Raw genomic sequence first — 12,313 nt, 5'->3', positions numbered from 1 at the left:
AGTGGTGCATATAAAGAAGTGTAAACATTTGCACTTGATTACGAAAAGTGCACACTTTGTGGTCGGTGCCTGCACAGACAAATCAAGCGCGCCCACAGGCAAAATATTAAGTTCACCATCGGGTTCGCAATTACAATAATTCACATTATTCTGGCGGCAGATTTTAGAATATGATCGACTATCATCATGTCAAGTTCAACAGATGCTAGAGATGGTTCCGACTACTTTGATATTAACAATATTTTATCAACACAACAGAGGCTACCATGCAAAGTAGAAATGCCGATATATCGTCTAGGTAAAATGTGTGCAGTAAATATCGTCTTGTGAAGTTATGTTCCTAGTCAAAGCCACGATTAGCGTTGACATTGAATTTATTTTATAAGGAATAGAATCTACATATGTCCGCCCAGACCATATAAAACAGCATCAGGCACTAGGCCAAGGCATTGTTTTTCAAAAAAAAAAAAAATGTTAAAAGTAAGAACTTCCCAATCAGCCTTTGTGTTAAATAAACATGAAAGGTACACAGTGTGCGCGAATGATTTTTTAATTTACCAGACATTTGGTCAGGTAAACAATCTAGCTTTACCAGACCAAAAATAAATTTACCAGACCAAGTGCAAAATTCAATCTTTGCGCTTAATATTTCTGACTACAAGCCTATAGGGCAAGTGAGAGTACAAAATTTGGTAGCCCAAATAACATTTTACTAGCTCAAATGCTGTGTAGGAATGATTCAACATGATTCGAAATTTCAAGTTTAAACATTTTTAATGAGTTTAACAAAACATTTTCAGCTCTCTTTCAACTTCTAATTCTGTCATTTCACAGTCAGTATCTTCAGAATCCTCCAATTCTGATTCTTCTAGTTCTTCATAATCACTCTCATCCTAATAAAGGTAAAAACAAGGGTTAATCACTAGCTCAGTCACATATTCTGAACGTCTGAGGCGGTCACTTGACTGTTGTTACTTTGGCGCAAAGTGTTTACACCATTTATTATTTTCGTGTCCTTTTACAGAATCAATTCTATAATTATCAGAGCCCGACACGAACTTAAAATTTGCAGTGTTTTCCTTTCTGCATCAGATGCGATATATGAGATCATCATCGTATTCAAATCAGGGTCGGTTCTCCTGCCAAGCACGATAACATTTTCTTTGTCGCTTTGTTTCCTCACACTCCTTCTTAGCGGCAACTTTCTCTCTAAGAACGGGTTGTTTCACTGATTTCCTACCAGGAATTGCACATTCTTTATATTTTAGTAGGGGATCATAATCCCTGCCGGAAATATATAACTGGCACAGGGTATGTGCATCAATAATACTTGGTAGCCCAATCCCGATTTTACTAAACACTGTTATCGACGAGCCTACTGCTTAATTTTGAAGACTGAAAATTTTTTATTGACTGAAATTCATATATTTACCCTGATTTACATTGCGTATACATGTTTAATACCGGAAATACTATAAACAAAGCAAAAACACAATACTGGACATTTGGTCAGGAACTATACAAACTTTAACCGGACCGATCCATCTTTTACCGGAAATGTCCGACGTATTTCGCATACTCTGAGGTACATGTGAAATGTTTCAAAAAGTGGAGGGGGTCATCTGATTTTCGGGTGTAAAATTGTAAAGGTAACAAGTGAACTTTAAATTTCTATGTCTCAAACCCATCTAATTTGTGATTTTGTAGTTATTTTACTGTTTTGTTATTATTCCAAAAGCCATTTATTCATGATTTTCCTAGCATATCCTCTAAATTTAATCCTGTAAGAATAACGGAAAAATCCCATGTGTGGGTGTAAAAGTAGTTTGGGACGTGTACAACCCATTATGCAATTTCTGAGTTACCCAATTGTTATTTCCCTTTGTTAAACTCTTGAGTATGGTAACAGTGTGTGAAACTTATTTTTATGTACTGTAGACAATCGGTCTACCACAATTTCAAATTCTATAGATCTGATTGATTTACTGTAGACCAACAACAAAACATCGCATTCATTTGTAATTTCATTTCGTTCATAACTTGAGAATATTTATCATGTAGTTTAGAATGTGCATAGAGTTGTCGAAACCTGTCGGCAAGGCTGGTAAAAAATTCTCTGGACCAAGAATTTGCTAGAAAATATCAGTCATAATATGCCGGTTTCGAGATACATCCGAGTTATCTCCCTTTGGAAAACTCTCGTGCATAGTAAGGTGCAAAACAACCTAGCTGTTTACACACGGGAGTCGGACAGATATTCATCACTGCATGAGTGAATGTGCTCAGAGTAAGTTTATCATATTTAATTTCATCACCAAATTTCGACTGATACACAAACTAAGTAAATTATAAGTATTCCATAAGTAATTAAATACTTGGAATTCTTATTATATCACGTTCTTTTGTTGCACCTACCTATCATATCTAGGATTTTACTTGCAAATATGGTACTGCATTTATGTTCCCACTTTAATAGTAAAACATTTCTTTTGATAGTATTTTATATTTCCTACATGAAATATTTAAAGAAAGTCGGTTTTATTACATTTTATCATCTTTCTCACTGACTGCAAGATCCATTCTGTCCCACTTAGGCATTCAAAGTACCACTAAATTAAAAGGCACCTCCTACACAGGAGAGCTCTAATCTTGAAACTGGCATATGACCATTTGAAAATATTGGGCATGATGCGATTACTTTAAAGCTTGGGAACTGGTGAAGGTTTCTCAAACAACGTGGTCGAATGCTCTATCAAATTTACTAAAGGGTTTTTATCCATTAAGAAAAGACAGTTGAGGCAGCTCAGTGGTAGAGTGTTCGCTTCACAACTGGGAGGTAGTGAGTTTGAGCTCCTCTTGTGCAATGGCCACATCAAACCTAGGTTTAATCAGGGGGTTATCTGGCTTATTTTTGGGTCCGATTACCAGACTCATTCCCAATCCAAAAATCACCTGTATTTTCCAATTTTCAATCCTTGTTCCCCCAATCAAGTGTCCTTAAAAATTCCATAAATAGAAAGTTAGATATAATTAATATTCATTTTTTTTTCCCCTGTGCACAGTGATATTTTTAATTTGTAAAAAGTGATTGGCATTACTTGAAAGACTATGCTACATTATGTACAAAGGACCTGAAGTGGCTCTAGTAATGTTTCGATACTAAAGATATTATAAAGCTTTACTTGCGATAAAAATATCATATTTATGATCAACACCATTAATCCTTAGTATTTCAAATAGAATATGCATCCATATGCTTATATTTCAAATTCTACATATTTTAATCAATCGAAGGTCATCTTTAGTGCATACGAAGATGAAAGCGAAAGTACATATTGAGTTGATTATGTCCTATTTGTAACCCCCCCTCTTGTTTAAAATCAAATACTCTGATTTGAATGATTCGTCATTAGATTGTGGAACATTTTATTATAGCAAACAGGTGAGCAAAAACAAATCAATGTAATGCAGACGTTTATATGGCTTAGTCAGATTTCCAACAGACAAGTCAGTCCGCCTTTTAGATTGATACGGATCAATGAGATTTTCTGTAAACATTGTCGGTTCACTGTTAATTTCGCACTGGTAAGACGCAAAATATGTTTTTGTATTCATGCGGTGGGTACAAATGCTCATCGCTGTGTTCATATATTGCCTATACAATGCATTACTAGGCATCATGCAACCAGGAAACACAAATTTAGTAAAGTTTATGAGTATAATAATAATTATAATAATAAAATAGCTCGAACTTGAAACAAAAATTGATAATCACCATCTTTCTTTGATAAAATTATCACTCATTTAGAGGAAGAAAGTAGATAATAAGAATTTAATCTTTAATTTAATGGCCTAATTCAAACAAATTACTCTTGATATGGTCAGTTTAGTGTATACCAACGGCTGATATAATCATTTACGCTTTCATAACTTTTATCGTTGGCTACATAACTAGTCTCTTAATATATATATATGTATGATATACTGTAATACATCTTGTATCCACCCAAGCATTCAACAGAATACTGAATGTACCTCCTTCACAGAAGAGCTGCATCCATAATATCACACTGTGTGGTCTATTTGAATATTTAAACTTTCATTTATGAAACCTCAAATCAGCAGGTTTTATATCAAAATTAGGATACATCCTATGTAAATTTCAATCAAATTTCAAATATCCAAACAATTGATTTTAGATATAGGAGTAAATTTCAAAATTATGACAACAATGATCAAGTCTGACTTGGTGAAGACGAGTGTAATGTGTTTGTATTGACCACACCATCATATTGCAGGCTACCTTGATAGCAGTTCAGAGTCTGAAAACTTACAACCTGGAACCAAATTGGAGCTGCCATACTGGATGGCAAGGGCACTCTGCAGCAGGAAGCGACACATTATAAGCGTTGAATTGCCTAAGCAGTACAAGGAGGGCTATAGAGAAATACTCTCAGCAGACCCAAATGTGGTAGATTTACACAAACTTGGACCATACTTCTATAACTATGGGAACCAGCTCCTTAGATTTGAACTTCCAGAAACACCTGATGTTGCTAAGTCACTGTTACAGGTACACTTTTTGCATCTTTCAAATCCTTTGAGGAATGTTAAATTGTAATTCAGCCCTAGAATATATATTTTTGACTAAAACTGAGATTAGCATACATTCAGAAGGGGTCTGAGGAAAAGTATGACTGACATCCATCTTCCACTGAATGCATCCAGGCTTATTGTTGTGCATACACATGGCTATCATACCAACTGAAATTGTCATTAAAAGGCCTTAAATAATGGCGTAAACTTCAGTGGAAAACAAAATGTTTTAACAGATTTGATCATTTCAGAAAGGTATTTTCTATTTTAGAAGTGTAAGCAAGATTGTGGTTGTATATTAATTATGACTCATAGTGACAATTGCATGGTATATTGAACTTTCTCACATGTACACTTCAAAGTTTGCATCTATGAATTAAGTTTATTGGTGATCACTGTTGCTGGTTAGAAAACAGACACAGACCCGCCCTCCTCCCCTATGTATTCGTCGATACTGTATACATGGGGGTAACCGCTAGTTTGGTGCCCTTTGTAAGTGTTGTCCCTAAGATTCAGGGTTGGAGATTTATTTCCCCCACCACAACGTGCAAGGGGCCATAAAACTCCAGGTGTCCATCCTACTTGACTTTGTGGATGCAACTCCTCTGAAACCGCTCAACAGATTTTGTTCAAATTTTGTAGGATTGTTGGTCACCCTATGTAGTTGGTCATAATGCGTCGCCATTTTGATTCGACAAATTTTACAGAAGTTATGGGACTTTGTTGAATTTGTACATGCTACACTATAAGAACACTTTGTAGATGCAACTCTTCTGAAACCACTCAATGGATTTTGTGGGATTGTTAGTCACCATATGTAGATGATCATATTGTGCCGCCATTTTAATGTGACAAATTTTTAGGTGTTGTGGGACTTTGTTGAATCACTAAAGGAATATTTTGGACACAACTCAGAGACTGGTCAACAGATTTTTTTCAAATTTTGTAGGCATGTTAGTCACCTTATGTAGTTGATCATATTGCCTTGTCATTTTGATTGGACAAAGTTTACAGGAGTTATGGGACTTTTGTGTTTCAACTTTTTTGTGGCGTTGGGGGACACGGCTATGTGTAGCAATCTTGTCCTCTCGGTATTCATACATGAGGTCCTCACTTCTGACCAGTTAGACTTTTAGTAATATGAAGAATGTAGAGGACCCCCAGAATCCCTTTACATTCTTTTTTTGTCCCCCACCGCAATGCAGAAGGGGACATAGAAATACAGGTGTCCATTTCACTTAACACAACTCCTCTGAAATTACTTAATGAATCTTGTTCAAATTTTGTAGGATTGTTAATCACCATATGTAGTTGATCATATTGCGCTTTCATTTTGATTCGACAAATTTTACAGGAGTTATTGGACTATTGTGCTTCAACTTTGGTGGGGGACTGTGTACTACACATCCTCGCAATAACCTTAAATTTATTTATCATACCTGCACTTTCTAAAGAAAGTTTGGGTATATCTTGTTACCCTGGTCCATCCATCTGTAACACATTTTTCTTTTCCTCAAACTCCTTTTTAGCTCACCTGAGCTGAAAGCTCAAGTGAGCTTTTCTGATCACCTGTTGTTCGTTGGCTGTCCGGCTGTCTGTAAACTTTTTACATTTTTGACTTTTTCTCCAGAACCACTGGGCCAATTATAACCAAACTTGGCCAAAAGCATCCTTGGGTAAAGGGCTTTCAAGTTTGTTCGAATGAAGGGTCATGCCCCCTTCAAAGGGGAGATAATCACAAAAATAGGGCGGGGTTATTTAAAAATCTTCTTCTTAAGAACCACTGGAGCAGAAGAGCTGAAATTAAAATCATGGCACACGGGGGTAAGATGAGACAACAATAGGGGATCAAAGTTTTACATATAGGGAAAATCTTGAAAAGTCTTCTTCCCAAGAACCACTGAGCCAGAAAAGCTGAGATTTAATTGAAAGCTTCCTGGTATAGTGCAGATTTAAGTTTGTTAAACTTATGACCCCTAGAGCTTGGATGGGGTCACAATAGGGGATCAAAGTTTTACATAACTAATAAATAGAAAAAAATGTTCTCCATAAGAACCATTTGGCCAAAGAAGTTTACATTTGTGCAAAAGCTTCCTGACATAGTGCAGATTCACATTTGTAAAAATCATGGTCCCCTGGGGTAAGATGGGGCCACAATAGGGGATCAAAATTTTACATAGAAATATATTGGGGAAAATCATTAAAAATCTTCTGAAAAATCACTGGGTCATAAAAGTTTACATTTACATGAAAGCTTCCTGACATAGTGCAGATTTTATTTTGTAAAAATCATGGCCCCCGGGAGTAGGTTGGGGCCACAATAGGGATCAAAGTTTTACATGCGAATATATAGGAAAATATGAGCCAAGGTGAGCGATGTGGCCCATGGGCCTCTTGTTTATTTTACTATAAAGCAGTAACCAATTAATCTTTTGGAATATGATAGGTGGTGTCTTGTAGATGTGCAATAAGGTTTTGAAATTTTCGTTTTCACCCTGAGGTCCAAACACAAACCTGGTTTGCAGAACTCCTCTTAAATGTTATGCAGTAATCTTTTGAGAGATTAATGGTGCTGTCCTGTAGATGTGCAATAAGGTTTAGGAATTATTATTTTCACACTGGGGGTCAGTTGGGGTTGAAAAATGTTTTTCTTTAGAAAAACCATGTTCTCAGTCTCCCAGAACACTGAGGGGTAAATGGGGTGGGGGAAATGAGGAACAAAAATCTGGCACTCTGTTCAACAGGAAGGTTTGGAGATGATGGTGATTAGGATGACCCTGTGGCACTTGTCCATCAGAATACTCGATGCATCTCGATGTGTGCAGCAGGAATATATGTCGGTTAGGAGTCAGGACCTCAATAGTTTTAAATATATTTTAACAATTATGAAACAGGGTTTTGAATGACCCCAGGGCACTTGCCCAACAGAATATGCAATGTATCTTGACATACCGGGCGTATTTAGCAAGAATATATATGGTATGTATAACTATTGTGGTTTCTTTGTTAGTTACACAAATACGACAGAGAATATATTTAAAGGCAAACACTCGTGTGCAGGTATTACTGTCTTTAAAGTGTCTTATGACAGCATCTTGTTATATTTTGTTTTCAGACTTTCCAAGGACGTTTAAGAAAGATAATGGACAGCTCACAAAATTCATTCAATGAAGACACATCCAGACTTGTAGAAAAACTGGATGAATATGAGAGAATTTTATTCAGAGAGGGACAGAAAGCTCTAAATGATTTTCAATGTTGGGAAACAAGGAAAACCGAAAAGCTGACTACTTCAGAAATGGTCAAACATCATAGGAAGAGAAAACGAGTGGTTCTTGAGGAATCTTAATGATCACTGTTGATAAAGTAAAAAATAATACTTTCAGTTTTGTTATTTTGTTGGTTTTTTTTCTGGAGGAATCAGGATGTTGCCTAAAGAAGTAATTTTAGGACACTCGAACAAAAACATGGAGATATGTATATATATATATAATCCAAATAGAAAGAGTTGATATCACAAAGTCAAAATAATTCAATAAAAAAAGCAGGAAAATATACAGTTCCAAAATAAATTTAAATCACTAGCGCTTTCTGGATTTTAACATCCATCCTCAGGTGAATACAAATTTTAAATAATCCTTTTTTGTTAAAATCCAGAAAACACTAGTGATTTAAATATATTTTGGAACTGTATATTTTCCTGCTTTTTTTATTGAATTTTATATATATATATATATAATAAATTTTTTTACTTAGTTGGGTTGAAACAAATTTCTTATAAATGAGTGACTTTTAAAATTAGCTGCAATATAGTCCTCTCAGACTTCTAATGGTGCAAATGCAGGAGTGATTCACTCCCGCAACACGATCATTCTGAACATTTGCTGGCTTTCTTACACTTGTGAGACTCTATTCTACCATTTTTATCAAGTTTGATATACATGTATTCCAATTTCTTGATTCATATTGTGTGCCATGTTTGATGTACTGAAGCTGAACTCATATAAGTCAGCGTTTATATAAATTTCATGATCAATAATCAAGTATGGAAGAGAAAGTGATTTTGTCATACAGGAAAGGTTTAAATTTGATATCGAGTTTTATATAATGAACAGCAGATTACCCCCCCCCCCCCCCCCCCCCCCCCCCATTTTTTGTTTTTCTTTGTTGGAATGGCTTGGCTCAATGTTAAACATATAAATACTACATTTTTTTGCTGATTGTCAATGTTTTGGTTTTTCAGTAGTAGATCTAGATGTCGCGATAACAAGCAATATGTCAACGCAGATGAAGAATTTGTAATTCTCAAAGGCTTGCAGAAGGTAGAAACTGACTATTCAGAACGACTTGTGAGGTGATCAGTGGGGAAATAATATATTTTGGATAAATTATTGGTTCTGTATAAAAATAATTTCATTCTAGAAGGGGGGGGGGGGGGGGTGTATCTGTATAGGTGTGTTGAATCACCACTGATCTGGCATATGACCAACAGATGTACATAAGATCTATGTACAAGCTATCCACACTTCAGGTGCCCGACAAGTGTTTGAATCCCTTTCACCTATTAAAGATGATTTGTTACAAGTCTCTAAATTGATTGAAATTTGCCCAGTGGTTCTGGAGAAGATTTACTTAATATCAGCATGTAAAACTTTAATCCCCTAATGTGGCCCCACCTTATCCTCGGAATTTTATTTATTTTTATTTTTTTTTGGTCTTGTCACGGAAAATTTCCTTTGATTAGATCGATTAATTATGCAAAGGGGAAATACTGCTATCATGTATGTATTTACGTAACTACTGAAAATGATGTAATATACATTGGTTGACCCCCCCCCCCCCTACTTGTAGAATTGGATGGTAAGCGGGTAAGCTTGAAGTGATGAATAGTGAGAGAACACCCTAGCCTGGTACCCGATGCCTCGGTTACCAGGCTAGAGAACACCCCCACTCTGTTAAATATTCTTCGATTCTCGTCACCCGACGAGAACCATTGAACCAACCAGCAATAAAAAAAGGATATTTGCGCAATAATTTATAAAATGAAATTTGAGAAATGAACTATTTGTCCGTATACTACCGTTGAGCCATTTCTGTATCGACATTCTTTTATATTTCTGGTTCTGTCATGTTAATTTATGTTCAACTCCATTGCCAAATAAACATAATTTGTACAATTATTGTGACGTATGAAATTGGAAAGCACATGTCTATTTCAGACCTGTTTTTACCAACTTTCCAAGTCAAAGGTTATTATTAACCTTTGACATATTGAATCATTCGGGGCCATATACCTGAACCGGCTCTAAATGACGATATTACTGACCGTACAAAACGGTTTGTGAGAAATGTAATGGATCGCAGATTTTACTTGGAGTTTGTGAGAAAAGTGGTTTATTAAAAATCATTGACAGTAGTTGAACAGTTAAGCTGTTTGAAAACATTATGACTGGTTAATTGTTTTTCCTTTTATGTTGATTGCGTAGCTATATTAAATTGTGTAGAAGGAATAATCGTTAAAAAATGTCTTGTTTGTGTTGTGAACTAGACATACTAAAAGGTCACGGTGCTTTCATTGAAAAATACAATACAACTAAACATTTCCTTAGCGTTTTAAAGCACTCTGACAGCTTCAAAATGACATTGGTAAATGCAAATATTTTCAATATTTCAAGAGTAAATTAAATTTTTTTGAATATTTGTTTACCTTTTGCATCATACTCGTAAAAGGTTAAAATTCTACGGTTCCCAATATTTTGCCTAAGTGGTGATATCGATACGAGGAAATTGTATATCAACGGACACGCAAGTCTTTATCTTCGTGTAATACGAATAGAAGGACTATAAAGTAGTAAACAGGTACCGGTACTAATTAAGCCAGGTCGCTACGCGGTCGCACGGAGGTTTGACTTTACTTAGGCTGGTACTGCAGTACATTATTAATCTATACGAATCACTAGTACATGTAAGTATATTCGTACACCATATTACCACACAATAAAACTTGCTTCTAAATATTACATCGAAAACTCAACTTTTATTATATAACGTGTTGAAAGAGGGGCATTTTAAAAACGTGTTCGCTTTGCTGCTTTTCAGATTGTAATATAAATTAATGAAAGCGAGATACATGTGAACAACTTATATCTATGCTTGAGAAAAATATATGTAATTGACAAATCAAAAATACTACCACATAATTTTTGACATATATGTATAACATTCCATGTAAATTTCTATAGTCCCCGCCCACTAATTGTCATGACAAACTAGTTCATTTGCAAGGGAGAAATTTACATTCATGGGGAAATGAACACATTGGACGTTCCATTGGTTTTGTACCACAACAACAAAATATCCATTTATTCTTTGAATACTAGTCGTACATGTATATATTTCAACTCCATTCTTTTATCAAAATGGATTTCTGACTCGCAGTTTATATCAAGAAATGTAGACAACAGAAAGGATAAAAAATTTAATGTAAATATTATGCAATATTTCTTACACGTGAAAATAATTTCATTGTCTCAATACAAAAAGAAATTATGAAGAACTCTTAAATTTCAGATTACTAATTTACAAGGAACTGTAGTTAAACAATATCCAAACCTTCAAACAAGTATGACAGCAGATGGCGAATTTGAGAGAACTCTACAGCGAGACTATGACATTTTAGAACAATACAGACAACTAAGGCAACAAGAGGCACTCCTCAAAAATAATGTGGCGCTTCTGCGTACTCTCTCTCAAAACCACCACCGAGTCTGCAAGTTAGGCAAATGCAGATGTATCCTGTAGAAACACACAACCGGGACGACACGGAGCCGTTGTAATAGAGTCATACGTGAGCAGGAACTTGATGACCATACATTGAAGCGGAGTCCAAAGTCTTACCAATTACGATCCAAATGTCGTAAAACAAAAGAATAAAGCAGAGCTGCTGATTACATGCCAAAATGATGGACTTGTGGGAAGTAAAACCAGCAATTCGTCTAGTGACAAACGAGTTTCTGATTGTGTGCTTCGCCCACCATTGGTAAATGTAGTACCTCATTACGTGAGCACAAGTTGGACACCGTTACCATTGCATAACATAAACTTCAGACTCCCTAAGTTACCCTCCCCCCTGTGAATTCTTAACGTATTCTGTCCTGAAAATTTTCTCAATAATATATATATATATGTATAAAGATCTTTTGAGAATTATTTTAAAGAATACCTGCTCTGTGTGTGTTGCAGCTTCAATGTTTGCAGCCTGGTCACGAAACTTCTAATACAGTAGATGTCTACTGCCAAACTATCATTATCATCCATTCATTTCATGAGCGCAATAATTCATTTAAAGATCTCGTCAAATGATTAATGATATCATTGTGCACATTAATTGAATTGTTGATAGCATTAATTTTTCTGCTGAATTGATGCGCGCTATTAATGAATTGTTGCTCTCTTCATATGAATGGATGATATCAGCAGTTGATTTGAGGAGCGCTAAATAGTTCAAATGAAGAGAGCATTATTGCCCTCTTCATTTGAATTAATGATATCGATGATCGCAATAATTCTTTTAGAGAGAGCGCTTATTTGATGGGAGATATCTTCAATTCAAATTATCCACAATTGAATTCATGATCTTCTTAATTGAATTGTTGCCTTTTTAAAAAAAAAATTCCTACACAAAATCATTGTAAATAATTAAAAATATCTTTAATTG

General features: G+C 35.3%; 1 protein-coding gene across 1 annotated transcript; it reads left to right on the top strand.

The window, feature by feature from the left end:
- Positions 1-127: 127 nt before the first annotated feature.
- Positions 128-7,981, top strand: LOC125664892 (DNA replication complex GINS protein PSF3-like). Its single transcript, XM_048897690.2, has 3 exons — positions 128-298; positions 4,299-4,573; positions 7,712-7,981. The coding sequence occupies exons 1-3, from the start codon at positions 187-189 to the stop codon at positions 7,943-7,945; spliced, it is 621 nt and encodes a 206-aa protein (XP_048753647.1). The 5' UTR covers positions 128-186; the 3' UTR covers positions 7,946-7,981.
- Positions 7,982-12,313: the final 4,332 nt, after the last annotated feature.

Source organism: Ostrea edulis, chromosome 1, assembly GCF_947568905.1.
Source record: "Ostrea edulis chromosome 1, xbOstEdul1.1, whole genome shotgun sequence".
Classification (NCBI taxonomy): Eukaryota; Metazoa; Mollusca; class Bivalvia; order Ostreida; family Ostreidae; genus Ostrea; species Ostrea edulis.
The sequence above is the reverse complement of the archived record's forward strand: the minus strand, read 5'-3'. Positions and strand labels throughout refer to the sequence as shown.